This window comes from Melanerpes formicivorus, unplaced genomic scaffold (genome assembly GCF_026170545.1).
Source record: "Melanerpes formicivorus ecotype bairdi unplaced genomic scaffold, bMelFor1.0.p_v2 SCAF_2, whole genome shotgun sequence".
NCBI classification, from domain to species: domain Eukaryota; kingdom Metazoa; phylum Chordata; class Aves; order Piciformes; family Picidae; genus Melanerpes; species Melanerpes formicivorus.
The window spans coordinates 29,939,376-29,961,676 of record NW_027142354.1 but is presented as its reverse complement, the minus strand read 5'-3'; the positions used below and the strand labels follow the sequence as shown (position 1 = coordinate 29,961,676).

Genomic DNA, 22,301 nt, shown 5'->3' with positions numbered 1-22,301 from the left:
AAATTCTATCACAAGCACATATTACCATTACAATTCAAGGGTAATTTACAATGCAATTACCTTAATAAGCAATGTTCAATTCCCTATTATGATTTCAACATTTCCACAGTGCAAGGTAGCGTAATTTTTTTGTAAATTTTTGCTAAGACTTCCAACTAGTTTAATTAAGGGATTACATATATAAATTAACATTTTAAAGGAAAACAGTTCTGATTACATCACATTAAAGATGTAAATTGTGAATTTACAGTCATAAAAACTTCAAAACACATGCACAGCATTGTGTGTTCAGACACATTCTCTACAGGAAGTTGTTAATTTTTCATTAAAGTGATATAGAGCACTTTTGAGAGATGATTTTTGTATTATCAGTCCAGTTTTGTAGTTATCCATGTGAATTTATAGGAACAGTCACACTACACAAAGAGTGCCCAGATAAAAGGAATTCTTTTTCTGAGAGAGGTTTTACTTACGCAACTCTTAGAGTCTCTAGTCTCCAGAGGGAACGAGCATGAATTGACACAGCACCACCTTCATAATGGACAGTTCTGAAAATCAAAGGCACAGACTAAACACTCTGTTGGAAAAGTTTATCATATTTATTTGTACACTTGACTGCATCTCTCATATTAAGACTGTCCAAACAATCATTGCATCTGTCAGATTCAAAGGTTATCAGGTTCAAAACCAACTCTTATCAAATAAACCTTCAGAATTAGTTGCTCAAATTTTGGTCTAACTGTCTTTAGACTCTATTACTGAGATATTCATAGGAATGATATTTATGCAGTGCTCACTTAAACATATTTCTTAGTCTTGTAAGGAAAGAGAAATTGGGGGGGTGGGGGAAAGACACCTGATGATTGCAACATCTCTAGACCCTAACAAAAAAACAAAAACACAAAAACAAAAAAAAAACACCAACAAAAAAAAAAACCAAGTGATGATAAAGATTTGTAATTGCTACATACAACTCATAAAAAACATGTTTTCTCAGAGCTTATATTATTAAAATAACCACAAAATGTATTTGAGTTATGAACATTCACTTATTTTACAGCATATTTTATTACCCTAGCACCTGAACTTCCACTACCACACAGTCTTAACACATCTCAGATTTTAACAGCTTCCTATTTTCAAATTTTTATATGCAATGAGTCTTCTAGTTCCTGTGTATATCCAGAAATCCAAGTGCTTTAAGTTAAAACAAATCCAAAACATTCAGGCCTAAAACATGGTTGTGGGTCTTTTTTCTCCATTATTCTATACACAGGTAAGTGATTTATATTAGATCCACAAAGTGGTTTAGATTTAGGATCACTAAAAGTCCTACACAGGCAACTTGGCTTCTCGTCAAAGTAAACCCTGAGGAGTGTGGTGAGTATTAAGCACTGCCACTCTAGATTTAGGCAGCTACTCCTTGGACTTAAGGAGTCACTTATGCAAAGAATTCTCTCTATACTTATCAGATCAAGCACGTCAAGGAACTGCCAAAGAATGGCCCAGTTTCATGGAAGAACTTATAGATGGAGCAATGTGATCTTCAGCCAAAATCAGCATTGTCAAAAACAGCCAAAAGCATAACTTCAGGGAATATTAGTACTGAAATTGTAGGTATTTTCCATTGTTCATTAGAATATTTTTTTGAGGAACACAATTTTGGAATCATAAATCTAGTAGTTACTTGGCTTTAATTTCCAAAGTCCTACAGTGGATGTAATACAGAGGGACTGAATACTTAGCACAGTGGAAAACTCATCACTGAAGAGATGGTTCAAAGACAAAAGAAATAGTAAGTTGGAACACTCTCCTTGGTACTGCTAATATAGGAAGCTAGAGAGGTATTAAAATTAATCTTGGAATATGCTAAAAAAGTATTAAAGAAATGAGCACTCCCAAACAAAATAGAAAAAAGACAAGTAATACAGGAAAAAAAAATCCCAGCTTATTTCAGTATGAACCTCATTGACAAAAACAGACTTGGAGTTCTTGTACTCACATAATACAAAATGTAAAAACTTTATTCAGTAGTTTTCAAGTCTTTAATTTTATGAGAAATCATGTCAAAGCAAGGCTTCAATTAACCAGAATATTTGATTTTTACATTGGTACCCGGTAACTTTTCAGTGATTAAGTTCTTTCTCACATTGGAGACATACAGTTTCTGAGCCTGAGAACTCTTTTCTAGCTTCAAATTACACATAGGAACTAGATCCGTGTAATTTTAAACATCTAAAACACCTCCCATTGTGAACTTAAAATGATAGCTTCTTGTTAGGTTTCTTCCTCTATTCCTTCAAAGGGAAGCTAACAGTTTTCATGTGGTCATGGAAGGTGACAAAAAGGAAGAAATCCTAAATAAAAACGTGCACCTTGTTAACCAAAGGAAATTAAAAAAAATCCTGTGACTGTACTCTTATTTCCATATGAATGAAGGTGTACACTAGCAATAGAGGAGTGAAAGCTGAAAGACAGTTATAGCACTTAAGGGATAAAACCCAACAAGGAAACAGCAAAGCCTCAGCAGAACAACAGAACAATAAGGGACAGTAATCTGAAGAGAGACTGAGAAAGAGCTGGGGACGGAAGGGCTAAAGATCAAGGATTTCTACAAGGAAGCAAAAGAGAAGCCCAGAAATTGGAGTCAAGAATGGCATGGCAAGACTGCATGAGCAGAAAAAAAAAGAAGATACAGGCTACAAAAATCCAAGTTGGCACAAAGAAAGAAAACAAAAATAAGAAAAAGATGGCTTTGAATAAAAGGTATCTCTTATCTGAACAGCAAGTCAAGCCATGAGAGCTTGTTTTAAATAAAAACATTATTTGATAGGACCCATCTCAATTCTTTTTATGTACTGTTGACAACAGCTCAATGCTGGAAAGGAAGTAGGATTCGTGGCATTTTAATCCTTCCTGAAACTTACAGTTGTAAGCCATAGCAGACGGTGATATAACTAGGTCAAATGAAACACTGCTTTAATGATGTGTGACTAAGCAACAAAAACTCTCCACATTTCAAAAAGTTACTACAGATTTACTTTGATATGAAAAATAAACAAATAATTCAAATCATGAAATGCACAGCAGAAGCACATTACTTGCCAAACAATAAGGAAAAATTGTAAATCACAAAACATAATTGTGAATGAGGAAAGTACAAATAACAGCAGAAGAATGAGACTGCAACGAGAGCTACAATGAGTGTTAGTCTTCCCCTAGAATGCTTCATATACCCATAACTAATTCCTGTCATTTTTGAACATTCTTTCAAAGCACTTTCTTTGTATAGTCTACATCTATGGAGTAAAGATACAGACCCTTTTTCTTTCAAATGAAAATTTCTCTGAGGAATTCAGAACCTTTGAGAATTTTTAGTTCATCTTCACTATAAACTTTAATCTAGTTAATTAATTGGTATAATTAAGTCATTTTTTTGTCTGACTTATGGCTGTACATTAAATTTGAAGCATCATTCTTTTCATCTGTTTAATTCTTCTTAATGTGAACAGTCACCAGGGCTGAGACTTGTCACCTGACTTGCCTCCCAGCACTGTAATGACGACACCATGAGCAGCAGCACAGACAGCAGCATTGGTCCCTTGTGCCCCACCCAAGGGCTCAGAACAGACAGTGCCTTCGATGAGTTACTCACAGAATCTTCCTCTCGCTTGTTGAGATGTGATGCAGAAGCAAAGTGATGGTAAACGTCAAAAAGAAAGCTCAGTGTCCGAATCTTTCATCGCTAATTACAATAATGCATTAATTACACAGATTTAAAACAGACTACCATGTATCAAAATTCCCAGAGAATCATTATTGAATTCATATTCTTCTTAAAGTATTGGCGAGCAGAGAGGGCACTCACCGCAGTGGAACTCACAGACTACAAATGGGCATTAAATGAGGGTAAAATAAACTACATTAAATGACAGTGTTTTCATACCACTAAATCCGAAGTTCCACAGCAAGGAGATAATGGAGTAAAATTCAGTAACTTGGAATTACTCAGGGTACCAAAAATAAGGCATACACAGTACAACATACTGTACATGGACCACTCCTTTCAATGATAGACAAGGCAGTTCTGGTTTTAATTTGAAAAATAAAACACTAAAGAACTCTTAAGGAATATTTCTAATTGACCTCATTAACGTTTAGGAATATGTAAAGGGTGAGTGCCAAGAGGCTCTTCTTGGTGATGCCCAGCGACAGGACAAGGGGCAATGGGTGGAAGTGGAGGCATAGGAAGTTCCATGTAAACACAAGGGAAAATTTTTTTCACTCTGACAGTGACAAACGCTGGAACAGGCTGCCCAGGAGGCTTGTGGAGTCTCCCTCCTTCCAGCCCCTAACATTCTCTGATTCTGTGAAATTACTTTTTAAAAAAAGTACAGCCACTATTATTCAAGGGTTGCTGGCCTTTTGGGGTATGGGGGAAAGATCATTTATTTATGCTGGGTGAAAACTCTCCAAGTTCACATTTCAGTCGTAAATAATTTTTCATATGCATCAGATCCCAGCCTTTCTGGGGTACAATAGATTTCACTAGTTTATAATACCACATCAAAAACTATTTTACTTGTCTAAATAGAATGGTATGGAAGGAAAAGTGAAAAGGAGCTGGGATTGGCTAAATCACAGTGATTACGATTGTCATTACTTTAAAGCCCTGTTCGTCCATTTCTGAGACTAAACCAAAACATTTAAGATCATTTGCAAAAGACTTATCAAAATGTGATTAACTGAATAAACTCTCAAAGGTGGGAAGGACAAAGATGTTTCTGGAATTAGCCCACACCTGTACATTCTCTTATGAAGGCTCTATTTTGACAGGATGGTTTGAGAATTTGGAGTTTGTTGAACCTCAAGTGATACTTTGCTAAAGTCAGGAGCAATGCTCATTGTGCAATTGCAATTCACCACTCAATACCAATGTGCCTCTTCCAAAAACAGAATGATTGCATCCTACCTTCTAGTGACCAGTGCAGCACCATGGCAAGACCCCATGGGGGTACACATAACGACAATTAATCAAGGAATCAAAAGAAGACACAGAAGATAATTATTTTGTATGACTGTTCTTGCCACTCTGCTATGCCTATTCCAGTGCCAATTAGGACGCCCTTGAATCAGAAGAAGCTTTGTACAGTAATCATGAATACACTATCTGCACTGTCACTGTATCATAGGTCTGCACTGAGAGTATAACCAGCCTGAGAACGTATGTTTTATTTTGGACTTCAGGCAATCTTCAAAACACATTGCTACTGAAACTTATGTAACAATACCAGTGCTTCCAGAACAGAGAAAAACAGCAGCTATTTTTTGAAACTGCCTAGGAGGATCCATCACATCAAAACAGTTTATTCATTCCCAGGATTAGATACCAGGTGACAAGACAAAATAAAACTGATTTATTTTAGGACTGTCTCTTACTTTAGGACTATCTGATCACTTATTTATTTGAATAAGCAAAGAGAGACGGCCTTAGCAGAAAAATGGAAGTGAGATAGAGGAATTGGTGAATCACAACACAGATGGAACTTCTCAGTGTTCCTTCACATTACCATTCTGTAGAGCATATACTGGAACAGAACAAACCAAGCACAGCCACAGTAATCTCCCAGCAGACTACTTTAAAAGGCAATGAAAGGATAACATAGAATTATTATACTCCAAATAGATCACACTTTGCCATGCCTTCTGAGAAAAAGTTATGGAAATTAGATTAAAATGAAATATAGAATAATTCATCTTACAGTTTTGTATCTGCCAAAATTACCCTTTGTAAAAGCATTATAATTCTACTAGCCTTTAAATACAAATCAAAATAAGGTATGCCACAAATTATCCTCTTATGATATTATTTTGAACAGTCAAGAGTCCTAATTATAGATAGAAGTGTAGAGTTAATAGGCAACTCAATTTACTAATAATTTAAGAGGAGAAAGTGTGGGGCACAGAGCAATTATACTTCATTCCATAAAAGTAAAAGCAATTATAAATTATATTCTAGATTTATATAGCAAAAAACATTACAAATAGTTCAGAAAAGCAAGAGAACTTCAGAAAATGTGGTGGGTTGAAATTTCCCCCCCAACACTGAATTTGCCAGACCAGCTCAGTTGGAAGCAAATGAAAGATGTATTTACAGCAAAACTACAGTCTACAATGAAATACAATGATTATGTACAAAATATACAGCATTTACAATATTTACAGGTATTTACAACTAATGAACAACACAAGGATACCCCTGGCCAAAGACCAGGGGAGCTGCTAATAGCTTTTCCCTCCCTGCTTCCCTCTTATCCCCCTGTATACAAAAGGGACAAGAGACAGAGCAGACAAGTTAGAACTTAGCCAAAACAATGCAGCCAAGGTCAAGCAGAAGCCAGCAGAAGCACAAAGTTAGTATCTCTCAGCCCAAGGAAGCAAGAAGAGAGAAATTATTTACCAAACTAATTCTTATGGTAGACAATTGTCTAACGGGATTGTTTAGAACTATCATTATTTTCCTCTTTACACCCAGTAGTGATTTATTTACATTTTACCACTTTACTCTTCAAGATCTGTGAAAAATGTTTAAAGACATAACCTAAACTTACCATAGAAAAGGAAAAAAAAAAAAAAAAAAGCATACTCCCATCTCTTTATATACTATTTATTACAGGAAGCTCCTGAACAACAAGAAAATCAAACTTGTCTTTTATGAAGCTCTAAGCAGCACTGTTTCTCAGTATTTCTATAAGGAAACACAAAGGTGAAGGTACTATTCGCTGACTACTTGTTTCTTTTGGAGTACTAGACAGACGGGGAAAAAGTAGGCAGTACAGAAAGAAGAAATTCAAAAATTAATTTCTCAAGAAGAAATTAACAAATTAACCCCTCTTCCTCCCATGTTATGCACAAGCATATCAAATTACTTTTTTCTTGACTTGCAACTTCACACTCCCTTTACCACAGTTTCTACATAATGTTAGCCTTGCTGAGAAGAGAGAGATTTTTAGTGTATTCACCAGTTCAAGAGAGAGAAAGAAATACCAGACAGAGTGATGATTAGGGGACTGGAGTATCTCTTCTATGAAGAAAGGCTGTTTACACTGGAGAAAACTGAGAGGAGATCTTCATAGTTTCATAGTTTCATTCAGGGTTGGAAGGGACCACAAGGATCATCTAGTTCCAACCCCCCTGCCATGGGCAGGGACACCCCACACTAGATCAGGCTGGACAGAGCCTCATCCAGCCTGCTCTTAAACACCCCCAGGGACGGGGCCTCGACCACCTCCCTGGACAACGCATTCCAGGGTTTCACCACTCTCATGGTGAAGAACCTCCTCCTCACATCCAGCCTGAATCTCCCCACCTCCAGCTTCATTCCATTCCCCCTAGTCCTATCACTACCTGATATCCTGAGAAGTCCTTCCCCTGCCTTCCTGTAGGCCCCCTTCAGATACTGGAAGGCGACAATTAGGTCACCTCGGAGCCTTCTCTTCTGCAGACTGTACAGCCCCAACTCCTTCAGTCTGTCCTCATAGGAGAGGTGCTCCAGCCCTCTGATCATCCTCGTGGCCCTTCTCTGGACACGTTCCAGCACCTCCACATCCCTCTTGTAATAGGGGCTCCAGAACTGGACACAGTACTCCAGGTGGGGTCTCACCAGGGCTGAGTAGAGGGGGAGGATCACCTCCCTCGACCTGCTAGCCACACTTCTCCTGATGCAGCCCAGGATCTGATTGGCTTTGCGGGCTGCAAGTGCACACTGAGAGCTCATGTTGAGCTTTTTGTCCACCAGCACCCCCAAGTCTCTCTCCTCAGGGCTATCCTCCAGCCAGTCACTGCCCAGCCTGTATTTGTGCCTGGGATTGCCTCGACCCAGATGCAGGACCCTGCACTTGCTCTTATTGAACTTCATGAGGTTGGCCTGTGCCCACCTCTCCAGCCTGTCAAGGTCCCTCTGGATGGCCTCCCTTCCCTCCAGCGTGTCTGCTGCACCACACAGCTTGGTGTCATCAGCAAACTTGCTGAGGGTGCACTCAATGCCACTGTCCATGTCCCCCACAAAGATGTTGAATAAGATAGGTCCCAGGACTGATCCCTGAGGGACTCCACTTGTCACTGGCCTCCACTGGGACATGGAGCCATTGACAGCCACTCTTTGGTTGCGGCCATCAAGCCAGTTCCTTATCCATCTAGTGGTCCACCAATCAAACCCAATCTTACCAATCTTACCAATCTAAAGGGCTAGTACCAAGAGGATGGGGCCAGATTCTTTCCAGTGATGCCCACCAACAAGATATGGGGCAAAGGACACAAACTGAAACACAGGAAGTCCATCTGTCCATCACATGAGGAAGGACTTCTTTACTTCGAGGGTGATAGAGCACTGGAACAGGCTGCCCAGAGAGGTTGTGGAGTCTCCTTCTCCAGAGATATTCAAACACCCCCACCAGATGTGGTCATGTGCAACCTGCTCTAGGTGAGTGTGCTTTAGCAGGGTTGGACTAGACAATCTCCAGAGGTCCCTTGCAACCCCTACTACTCTGTGATTCTGTTGAAGTTTATTACTGATTCTGTTGAAGTTTATTACTGAAGTGTCCAATCAGGCTATAAATCTGCAATTGCACTGCAACTATAAATTTTAAAAGGAATTTTGCAGGATTTAGACTGGAGCAAGAGCAAACACTACAGGATCCTACTTATTTATCATCATATCATTTCATAACTTTCAGGGTGAGGATAATAATAGCAGCAATAAACTCCAAAATACAATGGATCTATCACACAGTAACTAAAATTAAAACATGAACTGATCATATTCTAAGTTTCAGCATTTTGATATATCTTGTTTTCAAAAACTATTCTCTTAAGATAAAAATGAGAATTAGCTGGAAAGCTTTGGTTAAGATTGGAAAGGGTTAGTTGGTTTTTCTTTTTAACATCCAGAAATTCATTAAAGATTTTTTTCTATGTGAGAGCTGAGTCCTTTGTCCTTCTCTTTAAAAATATATTTCTATTTGCAAATCAAGAAAACTCATTTGAAAATGAAGTTACCCAATATACTACATTAAGCAAACTATTCCCAAACCAACATTATAGTTTAGCAATCTTCAGCCTGAAGGTAGAAATAAATCACATGACACTGTCCTGTGGAAAACACGTTTCAGCTATATTTTATTAAAGCAAATACACAGGACTTTGTTTCATCCATGTAATCGCTCTACTGAGACATGTCAGTGCCAGTCTTCTTACTGGTTGGATTCATTAGTTAACATACCAAGCTATCACCGCTTCTCTGCTTTCAGTATGAGATTTCTTATTCAAGAAAATAGTCATAAATTAATTTCTAGTCCACCACAATGGGTACATCTGAGATCAGTACCCAGCTACTAGCCTTGAGGGACTAGACAGTATTCTTAACATACTCCGTCCCAAGGACCTTTTTGAGACTACAGAAAAGAAAAAAAAAAAAAAAAAAGGCAATAAAGACGTCAAAATATTTCATTTAGTGTTATTAAGTCACTAAAATCTGCAATAAGTTAAAAAAAAATAAATCACTATTTCATTTACATCTAGTAGGGGAAATCAGACTTGAAGAACACCGAAAAGAAAATGCATGAGGGTCATGTCCAAAGTTCATGCCAACAATATTCCTTCTTATGAGTAATACATCTCACTGCAATATGCTTAAACAATCTGTACTATCAGTGACACTTAATATTGGTTCAGCAGTATTTTTTATTATCCTAATATAAGCTGGAAACCTACCTTCTTTGTTCTTCTCCATGTTCACCTGAAGGGACTGTTAAACATTCATCCATGTGACCATGCAATAATCTCAGAACATCCCCTCCTATCAGATATCCTTGAATAAAGAGAGAAAAACAAGCACATTTGAACACTGCAACACATAAAACTATAGTACAAACTATAAGAGGTACTATATGGTGGTGGTGGTTGTTTTCTGTTGGTGTTTGACACATTAAGAAGGGAGTAAGAAGGGGAAGATATATCATACCCTGTGGAGCCAGCTGAACATTATTAAGTGAGAAAAGCTCCAAGACAGAAGACAGCAAGTAGGAAATGGTGAATCAGGAGAAAGAGCACCACAATCAGAGGATTATACCAGAGTTAGTGCAACTCAGAAAAAGACTCAAGGAACAAGGAATCAAGTACTTCGCTCCAAGAATACAACAGAAAAAGTGGGAGAGCCTTATCTTCCATTTTACCTGATCACTTTCTGGCTTGATTTAAGTTTAAAAGTCCATTTTATATACTAACTAAACAAAGAGTTAACTGGTTAGCGAACTTCAAAATCTTTTTTGGTGTCTTTGTCAGTTTTCTGTGAAAAAAAACTTCTGGGACTTCATGCACTCTAAGCTCTGCTTGACTTAACATTCCCAATCTACAATCACAATTTATTTGGACTTCAAAGGAAACACCTGTACTGCCTATATTTCCACTATATATGCAGGTTCAAAGTCAAACACTTGGCTCTACAGTGTTGAGATATGTGATGACAAGGTAAGGCACACCCGTAGCATCTCAGTGTTTGAAGAGCTAGGGTACTGCAGCCAGAAGCTGCAAATAAGGCTGTAACTCTAATCATAGGATCATAATCAGTAAGGATACTGACAAAAAATATGTTTTTCACAAGACTTTTTGCATCAGAGATGTGGTATTAAAAACAAATATGATTTTATGCTCTCCTACAAATATTATATCATCATCTAACATTTGAAGAATACTGAAACACAGTAGATTTTAATTAAAAATCAATGGTATTTTTTCAGTCCATCATGATAAATATAAACACTTGTTTGTTTCCTAAACTAATTTTTCTTTTTTGCTGGAATTGGTAAATTTTCCCTATTAGTAGGATGTGGTAACATAATTCCTTTGGTTCAGTGTTAAAACATTTATTTTTTTTTTTTAAATACTATTAGAATGGTATTTGGAAGCTATGTCTGTATCAACAAGTAATTCTGTAACACAGAACTATGCAGGAAAACAGTGTTGAAGATCCATTAGTCACATGGTACACATTTCACAGATTTATTTTCAGACAACAGGAAATCTTTGTCCTGAATATATATCACAGAACATTTAAAGATGTATATTTTAAACCTTTGAAGTCAATATAAAATCAGTGCTTAGGCAGCCAGTTTTAGCATTGAATTTTTAAATTTCTGATTTTGAAACAGGGGATTATGCCTAGTTAGCAGCAGTTACATACATCAATTTATACATGGATCTGTGTCTACAGAATTCTGAAAATGCTCTGTCCTTTGCAGATTTTTGTTTTGCTTTTAAAGTGTCACCCATCTACCTAAGTCAGCAGAATTACTTGATTTGACTCTGAAACTTTTTTTTTAATTAAACAATAAACTGACTTCTACATCAGCCAGTTTTGCAGAGATGCATGTAAAAGGAAATAATTTTCCTTTAATTAATAATTTTATTTTAATTAGCTATTTCCAATATCTTAGTTCATTTTATGGACTACTTATCCACTCCATTCACTCCAAAGTAATTTAACTTAACTGAAGAATTTCACTATTAATTTATTTTTAATGAAAAGTTTTGATTAAGAGATGGTATTATAGCCTAGTTATTCCTACATAATAACATTTTGTCTATGAAAATAACAAAGCATTTTGCAGATACACATGAAATTAGCTTTATTTTATTCTTCTTATTTTGAGGTAATTTTCTCCAGTTTGGCTACAGTTTTGTTGAGGGCATATCGAGTAAAGTCTTACACACTAAGTGTCAGATTCACTCTCCCATCACAAGACAACTTAGATTACAGGAATATTTGCTGGCTTTGCTAGAATCCAGCCTTTGCTGTAATTCAGCCATCTGACTGTCTCTAGAAAAGATAGTGGTTAACTGAGAAAAATGAAATTGGAAAGGCATAGCAACAAAGAACAAGCAAATACACAGAGAAGAGCAGAGCTACTAAATTCATATTACATCATTTTCACATGATTAGCTGTGGGTTTGAGTACATAATGTGACACTGTATCATTATGAATGGAGTTCTGCTTCCCAAATACCCAGGCAAATCTCACTAGTGAAGTTCACTGACCAGTAATGTGTGGCACAGAACAAATACTGGGATTATTAACATGCATACCACAGCAGTGCTTCCAGTATGGGAGGACAAGGAGTTTATAAGGAGGAGCAATAGGTTGGAGAGAAGAAAGCTTTCTCCTCTGATCAAAAGGAAGGTTTCTCCATAAAGTTTAGGACACTGTTAAGCTATGCACTAGCACCCTTTTGGTAACAGATTGCACTAGAAAACACATCAGAGAATCTGAATGTGTGTAATTATTCTCAGAGTCTAAGAACACATTGGCAATGTTGTCCCTGAAACATGAATGTGAAAAGATTCCAGAGCATTCCACAACTGTGTTTTACAATATGCCAGATAAAAAGAACTGCTGTCAAATGTCAGTGCATTGTCTTTCCCAAAACTAACACCCCAAAATCCCCAGGACTGGAAAGCAACTGCAGCTTTAATCTTCTTAAGGTTCTACTATGAAAACTACTCAAAAGAATTATTCTGTAGGAAAGTAGAAAACATTAGACTTTACATCATGGCAGACTTTTTATAAAAAATGAGTGGGTTTTGCTTCTTTGTAGAATCAGAATGGCATAAATTCAGGGACCGTTGTGTCCTTTTGTGTCAGAAGCTGCATTTTAAAAAACTTCCTATCTCCTAAATAAAATTATAAAAGCTGTATGTTGTTTCAGCCTATCTCCTTCTGCCTTTCTCCTCCCTGTGTTTTAACTCTCAACCATATGCTCTCCACAAAACCACTCACAGCCTCAGCTTCTAGGACTTTGCATCCTGCTTCCAGTCCTATTGCTCATTTTTACTCAGTCTCAAGAACATGTACATGACTGTATACCTCAGAATTGTCTGATGCATTTCAAACCAGGACCAAAAGCTATTTTAAAAAGTATGAATGCTATCATACCTTTATAAATGAGATATGAATAAACTGTTCAGCATTCAGAAAAAAATTATGTAGAAAACTATCAGTGTCACTTTCAATGTAACTTCCTCTTTTTTCAGAACATCTATGTATTTATCCAGTGGATTGAACATTTACATTACAAAAACACCTACTCCCACCCTTGGCAGAATAATATGATTTTACAGATATTCCATTTACAATCATTGTTTCAATAATTAAAGTCGAGTCTATCTTACCTTGGGCAACTTCACTTCCTGAACTGATTGGTGCTACACTCCAGAGCGTCTGCTGGAAGGCCGCATCAACATGTAAGCTACCATTGCCGTAAGAGAGATGCTATAAGCAGGAAAGAGTGAGGCTTTTATTTGGGGTTAATTAAAAACCTCATTACAGTATACAAAATTAATATAAAACATTTTTTTTGTTTCTTTCATGCCTAAATTGCTCTTATTGTATAAGTAAACACAAAGACAGACCTGGGTACTCTTGAAAGACATTAGAAATAAATAAAGCTAAAATAATAACAGCATATTTGCCTCTAAGGGATATACATATATGGCAGAAGGGTCAGCTGCTTGGGATTTCAGCCATAGCAAACACTCTGAAGAACTTATTATTAAATATTGCAGGCTTCCTAAACTGGTGTTTTTCCTTCTATACACAATGGAATTTTCCACAAAGTTTGAATATTGGGATGTGACATTAATCTGTATTTCAAGTGTAGCGCATCACTTACTGTGTGTCACTGGCTTCCTAAAACTGCCACTATATCAAAGAAATCAAGCAATCAAGTAATTGACTTTGTGAGTCACTTAAGAGAGTACCCAAAATACATTCTTGAACAAAGTTTTCATGATCCAAGGAAATCTGAAATTATTTTTCCCTGAAAGGCTCAATTCCCACCTAAGCATTCAATGGATGCTCTTCTCTTACTCCTTGCTGACTGCCATTGAGGCAGCTATTTATACTCAGTGCCACAGGTACTTTCTCTTCTCAGTACTCTTCATATTTGTGTGTGCCAACTAATTGAGAGTGACATTGTTTTAGAGATTCTAATCTCAAGGCATATCTAATATTGCATCCATTCAATATCCATACAATGATGCAGGAATGTTACCTGCCAAGGAAAACATGTCAGGGTAGGCAAAAGAAGAAGAGGATAACTCCTCTGTCATTTAGATCTGCAATCCACAGAGTACTTCCTGTAGCTGTGTGACTTGCAGATTAATAAACTTATTTTCACACACAGTATTATCAACCAAATTAATGTTCCAATTTATAGATAGGACACTGAACAAAAATATATTGCTGACATGTCTCTTCAGAGCACTTATTTTTATCCATGCATTTGACTAAGTTGCAGCTCTGATTATAACCCAGATGTCTCAAGCTGAGTCACCAGAGAATTATGCCTTTAAAAAGGTATCATTTATATAGGTTTAAATGACCTAATACAACACATGACCACCACAGCAGAAAAATCAAGAGTATATCTCTGCAATTCTCTTCTCTCCTTCAGTTATCTAGATTACTTGCACCATACTTCAATTTAGAGGAGAAGACTCTTGGCATGAGATTGGTCAGGCCACACCTTGAGTACTGTGTCCAGTTCTGGGCCCCTCAGTTTAAGAAGGACATCGAGACACCTGAACATGTCCAGAGAAGGGCAACAAGGCTGGTGAGAGGCCTCAAGCACAAGCCATATGAGGAGAGGCTGAGGGAGCTGGGATTGTTTAGCCTGGAGAAGAGGAGGCTCAGGGGTGACCTCATTGCCCTCTACAACTACTTGAAAGGCGGTTGTAGCCAGGAGGGAGTTGGCCTCTTCTCCCAGGCAACCAGCACCAGAACAAGGGGACACAGTCTCAAGCTGCGCCAGGGGAGGTTCAGACTCGAGGTGAGGAGAAAGCTCTTCACCGAGCGAGTCATTCGGCATTGGAATGGGTTACCCAGGGAGGTGGTTGAGTCATCGACCCTGGAGGCGTTCAAGGGGAGATTGGACGTGGCACTTGGTGCCATGGTCTAGTCATGGGGTCTGCGGTGTCAGGTTGGACTCGATGATCCTCGAGGTCCTTTCCAACCTGGGTGATACTGTGAAAAGATACTGTGAAAAGATCCAAGTGCTGGGTTCTGCACACTGGCCACAACAACCCCATGCAGTGCTACAGGCTGGGTCAGAGTGGGTGGAGAGCAGCCAGGCAGAGAGGGACCTGGGGGTACTGGTCAATGGTATGCTGAACATGAGCCTGCAGTGTGCCCAGGCAGCCAAGAGGGCCAATGGCATCCTGGCCTGGATCAGGAACAGTGTGGCCAGCAGGAGCAGGGAGGTCATTCTGCCCCTGTATACTGCACTGGTTAGGCCACACCTCGAGTACTGTGTCCAGTTCTGGGCCCCTCAGTTTAGGAAGGATGTTGACTTGCTGGAACGAGTCCAGAGAAGAGCAACAAAGATGGTGAGGGGTTTGGAACACAAGCCCTATGAGGAGAGGCTGAAGGAGCTGGGGTTGCTTAGCCTGGAGAAGAGGAGACTCAGGGGTGACCTTATCACTCTCTACAACTACCTGAAGGGAGGTTGTAGACAGGCGGATGATGGTCTCTTCTCCCAGGCACCCAGCACCAGAACAAGAGGACACAGTCTCAGGCTGCGCCAGGGGAGGTTCAGGTTGGATGTTAGGAAGAAGTTCTATACAGAAAGAGTGATTGCCCATTGGAATGGGTTGCCCGGGGAGGTGGTGGAGTCACCGTCATTGAAGGTGTTCAGGAGGAGACTTGATGGGGTACTTGGTGCCATGGGTTAGCTGTTTGGGTGGGTTGGATTGGTTGATGGGTTGGACATGATGATCTGAAGGTCTCTTCCAACCTGGTTTGGTTTATTCTAATAAAGGTTTATTCTAATAAAGTTCTTCACAGAAAGAGTGATTGACCATTGAATAGAATGGAATAGAATTAACCAAATTGGAAAAGACCTTTAAGATCATCAAGTCCAACCTACCATCCAACACTATCTAATCAACTAAACCATGGCACCAAGCCCCCCATCCAGTCACTTCCTAAAAACCTACAGTGATGGTGACTCCACCACCTCCTCGGGCAGTCCATTCCAATGGGCAATCACTCCATTAAGAACTTCTTCTTAACCTCCAGCCTAAACCTCCCCTGGTGCAGCCTGAGACTGTGTCCTCTTGTTCTGGTGCTGACCACCCAGGAAAAGAGACTAACCCCCACCTGGCTACAACCTCCCTTCAGGTAGTTGCAGACAGCAATAACGTCTCCACTGAGTCTACTCTTCTCCAGGCTAAGCAGCCCCAGCTCCCTCAGCCTCTCTTCATAGGGCTTGTGCTTGAGGCTTCTCACCAGCCTTGCTGCCCTTCTCTGGACACATTCCAGCAAGTCAACATTTTCCCTAAACTGAGGGGCCCAGAACTGGACATAGGACTCAAGGTGTGGCCTAACCAATGCAGAGTACAGGGGCACAATGACTTCCCTGCTCCTGCTGGCCACACTGTTCCTGATACAAGCCAGGATGCCATTGGCCTTCTTGGCCACCTGGGCACACTGCGGGCTCACATTCAACGTACTATCAACCAGCATCCCCAGGTCCCTTTCTACCTGGTCACTCTCCAGCCACTCTGACCCCAGCCTGTAGCACTGCATGGGGTTGTTGTGGCCAATATGTAGGACCCGGCACTTAGATGTGTTAAATCTCATGCCGTTGGATTCTGCCCATCTGTCCAGTCGGTCGAGGTCCCTCTGCAGGTCCTCTCTACCCTCTAACAGATCAACACCTGCCCCCAGCTTGGTGTCATCTGCAAACTTACTGATGATAGACTCAATATGCTCATCCAAATCATTGATAAAGATAGTAAAGAACATGGGGCCTAGCACTGATCCCTGGGAGACACCACTAGAGACTGGCTGCCAGCTGGATGTGGCACCATTCACCACCACTCTCTGGGCTTGGCCCTCCAGCCAGTTCCTAACCCAGCACAGAGTGCTGCTGCCCAAGCCACAGGCTGACAGCTTGGCCAGGAGTTTGCTATGGGGGACAGTGTCAAAGGCCTTGCTGAAGTCCAGGTAGACCACATCCACAGCCTTCCCCACAGCCACCAGATGGGTCACCTGACCATAGAGGGAGATCAGGTTGGTGAGGCAGGACCTGCCCTTCCTAAAGACATGCTGGAATGGGCTGCCCAGGGAGGTGGTGGAGTCACCATCACTCGAAGTGTTTAAAAAGAGACTGGATGAGGCACTTAGTTCCATGGTTTAGTTGATTAAATGGTGTTAGATGATGGGTTGGAGTCAGTGATCTCAAAGATCTTTTCCAACCTGGTTAATTCTATTCTATTCTATTCTACTATTCTATTCTATTCTATTCTATTCTATTCTGTTCTATTCTGTTCTGTTCCGTTCTGTTCTATTGAATCTTCACCATTACAGGCTGGTCACTCAGCCTTCTGCCTCACTCAAATGATATCTTTTCTGTATTGGTGTCCATGCTCAACCAAAACAGCTAGATTTGTCTTCCCTACTAACAGCCTAATATTAATCTCCCAAACCATCATTTAATTTGATGATAATAGGCTGTTAACACCTGCTGTAATACAGGCTGTTAATCACCTTTCAGAATTAAATTATGGTATTCTATGAATACAGGTTAACACAACATTCTACAGGCATCTTCCCAAGGAGGAAGTCCAAGATTCAAATCTCCCACAGTACTACAGGTTTCCCAAATGAATTTACCATCATGTCATAAACTCTGTGATGCTTTGCAGAAAAGCAACGCAATCACATCTCTGTTCCTGCATTTTCAAGAACAGTGTATCCAAGCTCACTGGGAAGCTTAGGAACCAGATGGTAATTTCCACAAGAACTCTTCAGAACTGATTGCAGCAGCATAGTTGCATTTACAATAGCTCTAAGTAACTAAATTATGTATTTTAAATCGTTAGTCTGAATCAAAGTTTCTGCTCTTCAAAACATGCATGTGTACAGAAACAGAACCATAGAGAAAGAAAATCTTTTGCTTGGGGCTTCTTCTTGGCTAAGGTGTGTCAGTACTGCCATCTCACTCAGAAGCCTCTATTTCTATCTGTATTTTACATTGTCGTGTAATTGCCTTCAATCTCAAGCCCTTCCAAATAGCAAGAATAGCAAAAGACAGATAACAAAGTCTGTGTTCTGGTACATTTTCAGAACTGTGTAGAAGGCACTTCCCAGAATGCTTAAGTAGTGCACACAACAATAGCATCTACTATACTACTTCAAAAGTTAGCACTAGCTGGTGCAGAGATGGAGGCTAGAGACACAGAATCATAGAACTGTTAGGGTTGGAAGGGACCTTAAGGATCACCTAGTTCCAACCCCCTGCCAGGGGCAGGGACACCTCACACTAAATCAGGTTGCTCAGAGCCACATCCAGCCTGGCCTTAAAAACATCCAAGGAGAAGGCTTCCACCACCTCCCTGGGCAACCTCTTCCAGCATCTCACCACCCTCATGGTGAAGAATTTCTTCCTAAGATCCAATCTGGGTCTACCCATTTCTAGTTTTGGTCCATTCCCCCTAGTCCTATAATTATCTGATACCCTAAAAAGTCCCTCCCCCAGCTTTCTTGTAGGCCCGCTTCAGATACTGAAAGGACACAATAAGGTCTCCTCACAGCCGTATCACAGTATCACTAAGGTTGGAAGAGATCTCAAAGATCATCGAGTCCAACTTGTCACCACAGACCTCATGACTAGACCATGGCACCAAGTGCCACGTCCAATCCCCTCTTGAACACATCCAGGGACAGCAACTCCACAACCTCCCCAGACAGCCCATTCCAATGATGAACAACTCTCTTGGTGAAGAACTTTCTCCTCACCTCGAGCCTAAACTTCCCCAGGTGCAGTTTGAGACTGTGTCCCCTTGTTCTGGTGGTGGTTGCCTGGGAGAAGAGATCAACCCCTTCCTGTCTACAACCACATTTCAAGTAGTTGTAGAGGGCAATGAGGTCACCCCTGAGCCTCCTCTTCTCCAGGGTAAACAACCCCAGCTCCCTCAGCCTCTCCTCATAGGGCTTGTGCTTGAGGCCTCTTACCAGCCTTGTTGCCCTTCTCTGGACCTGTTCAAGTGTTTCGATGTCCTTCTGAAACTGAGAGGCCCAGAACTGGACACAGTACTCAAGGTGCAGCCTAACCAATGCAGAGTACAGGGGCACAATGACTTTCCTGCTCCTGCTGGCCACACTATTCCTAATGCAGGCCAGGATGCTGTTGGCCTTCTTGGCCACCTGGGCACACTGCTGGCTCATGTTTAGGCAGCTGTCAATCAGCACCCGCAGGTCCCTTCTCTTCTCTAAAGTGAACAACCCCAACTCTCTCAGTCTATCCTCATAAGAGAGGTGCTCCAGCCCTCTAATAATCCTCATGGCCCTCCTCTGGACACATTCCAGCACATCCAGATCCTTCTTGTAATAGGGGCTCCAGAACTGGATGCAGTACTCCAGGTGGGGTCTCACCAGAGTGGAGTAGAGGGGGAGAATCACTTCCCTTGACCTACTGGCTATGCTTGTCTTGATGCAACCCAGGATGTGATTGGCTTTCTGAGCTGCAAGTGCACACTGGTGGCTCACGTTGAGCTTCTCATCCACCAACACCCCCACGTCCTTTTCTTAAGGGCTGCTCTCAAGCCATTTGCTGCCCAGCCTGTATCTGTGCCTGGGATTGCCCCAACCCAGATGCAGGAGTTCACATTTGGTCTTGTTGAACCTCATGACGTTTGCTTTGGCCCACCTCTCCAGCCTGTCAAGGTCCCTCTGGACGGCATCCCCTTCCCTCCAGAGTGTCTGCTCCACCACACAACGTGGTGTCATCAGCAAACCTGCTGAGGGTGCACTCAACGCCACTGTTCATGTTGCCCACAAAGATGTTAAACAAGACTGCTCCCAGTACTGATCCCTGAGGCACTCCCCTTGTCACTTGCCTCCACTAATTCAGAGGGTTCCTTGGGATAAAGCCCTTAAAAACAAAGGGGTCCAGGAGAGCTGGTCCTACTTCAAGGAAGAACTGTTGAAGGCTCAGGGACAGGCTGTGCCAATGTGCCGGAAGATGAGCCGCCGGGGCAGACGGCCAGCCTGTATGGTTAAAGAACTTTTAATGGAACTAAGGGGAAAAAAAGAGGGTGTATCACCTTTGGAAGAGAGGGGAGGCAACCCGTGAAAAATTTAAGGATGTTGCTAGGTCTTGCAGGAAGAAAATTAGGGAGGCAAACGCGCACTTGGAACTTAGTCTGGCCTCTGCTGTGAAGGACAACAAAAAGTCCTTCTATAAATACATTAATAGCAAGAGGAAGGGCAGAGACAACCTCCACTCCTTGGTGGACACGGAGGGGAACGTTGTGATAAGGGATGAGGAAAAGGCAGAGATACTTAACACCTTCTTTGCCTCAATTTTTACTAGCAGGACAGAATGTCTTCCAGACAGCTGGCCTGCAGAGCTGGCGGAAGGAGCCAGGGAGCAGCAGAGTTTTCCACTGTTCCAAAATGGGGTAGTTGGTGATCTGCTCAGCCGCCTGGATCCCCACAAGTCCATGGGACCAGATGGGATCCATCCTAGGGTGCTGAGGGAGCTGTCAGAGGAGCTGGCCAAGCCGCCCTCCATCATTTTTCAGCAGTCCTGGCTCACTGGAGATGTCCCAGAAGACTGGAAGCTGGCCAACGTGGTGCCCATCCACAAGAAGGGCCGGTTGGATGAGCCAGGGAATTATAGGCCTGTCAGCCTGACCTCAGTGCCAGGCAAGATCATGGAACAGGTCATCCTGAGTGCATTAACACAGCACTTCGAGGACGGCCAAGGGATCAGGCTCAGCCAACATGGATTTAGGAAGGGCAGGTCCTGCCTCACCAACCTGATCTCCTTCTATGATCAGGTGACCCGCCTGGTGGATGTGGGGAGGCCTGTGGATGTAGTTTACCTGGACTTCAGCAAGGCCTTTGACACCGTCCCCCATAGCAAACTCCTGGCCAAGCTGTCAGCCCATGGCTTGGACAGCAGCACTCTGAGCTGGGTTAGGAACTGGCTGAATGGCCGAACCCAGAGAGTGGTGGTGAATGGTGTCACATCCAGCTGGCGGCCAGTCAGTAGTGGAGTTCCCCCAGGGATCAGTGCTGGGCCCCATCCTCTTTAACATCTTTATTGATGATCTGGATGAGGGCATTGAGTCTATCATCAGTAAATTTGCTGATGACACCAAGCTGGGGACAGGAGTTGATCTGCTGGAGGGTAGAGAGGCTTTGCAGAGAGACCTCGACAGGCTGGACAGATGGGCAGAGTCCAACAGCATGAGATTTAACACATCCAAGTGCCGGGTTCTGCACATTGGCCACAACAACCCCATGCAGTGCTACAAGCTGGAGTCAGAGTGGGTGGAGAGCAGCCAGGCAGAGAGGGACCTGGGGGTGCTGGTTGATGGTAGGATGAACATGAGCCTGCAGTGTGCCCAGGTGGCCAGGAGGGCCAGTGGCATCCTGGCCTGCATTAAGAACAGTGTGGCCAGCAGGAGCAGGGAGGTCATTCTGCCCCTGTACACTGCACTGGTTAGGTCACACCTCGAGTACTGTGTCCAGTTCTGGGCCCCTCAGTTTAGGAAGGATGTTGAGTTGCTGGAACGAGTCCAGAGAAGAGCAACGAAGTTAGTGAGGGGCTTGGAACACAAGCCCTATGAGGAGAGACTGAGGGAGCTAGGGCTGCTTAGCCTGGAGAGGAGGAGACTCAGGGGTGACCTTATTGCTCTCTACAACTACCTGAAGGGAGGTTGTAAACAGGCAGAGGTTGGTCTCTTCTCTCAGGCAACCAGCACCAGAACAAGAGGACACAGTCTCAGGCTGCACCAGGGGAAGTTCAGGCTGGAGGTCAGGAGGAAGTTTTACACAGAGAGAGCGATTGCCCATTGGAATGGACTGCCCGAGGAGGTGGTGGAGTCGCCGTCACTGGAGGTGTTCAGGAGGAGACTTGACAGGGTGCTTGGTTAGATGGGTTAGTTGATTAGGTGGTGTTGGGTGATAGGTTGGACGCAATGATCTTGAAGGTCTCTTCCAACCTGGTTTATTCTATTCTATTCTATTCTATTCTATTCACTTGGACATGGACCCATTGACAGCCACTCTTTGGGTGAGGCCATCAAGCCAGTTCTTTATCCACTGAATGGTCCATCCATCAAACCCATACTGCACCAGCTTGGAGACCAGGATGTGGTGCAGGACAGTGTTGAAAGCTTTGCTCAGGTCCAGGTAAATGATATCAGTTGCTCTATGGCCTTGTCATAGAAGGCC

General features: G+C 41.8%; 1 protein-coding gene across 6 annotated transcripts in view; it reads right to left on the bottom strand.

Moving 5' to 3' along the window:
- RYR2 (ryanodine receptor 2) overlaps window positions 1-22,301 on the bottom strand; it is a 405,629-nt gene that overhangs the window by 218,492 nt on the left and 164,836 nt on the right. For all 6 annotated transcript variants that reach the window (XM_068155143.1, XM_068155152.1, XM_068155161.1 and 3 more), the window contains 3 exons: window positions 13,226-13,325; window positions 9,772-9,868; window positions 474-548 (listed from right to left, as the gene is read on the bottom strand). In XM_068155143.1, coding sequence (XP_068011244.1) covers window positions 474-548; window positions 9,772-9,868; window positions 13,226-13,325 — 272 coding nt within the window. The remainder of the gene's footprint in view (window positions 1-473; window positions 549-9,771; window positions 9,869-13,225; window positions 13,326-22,301) is intronic.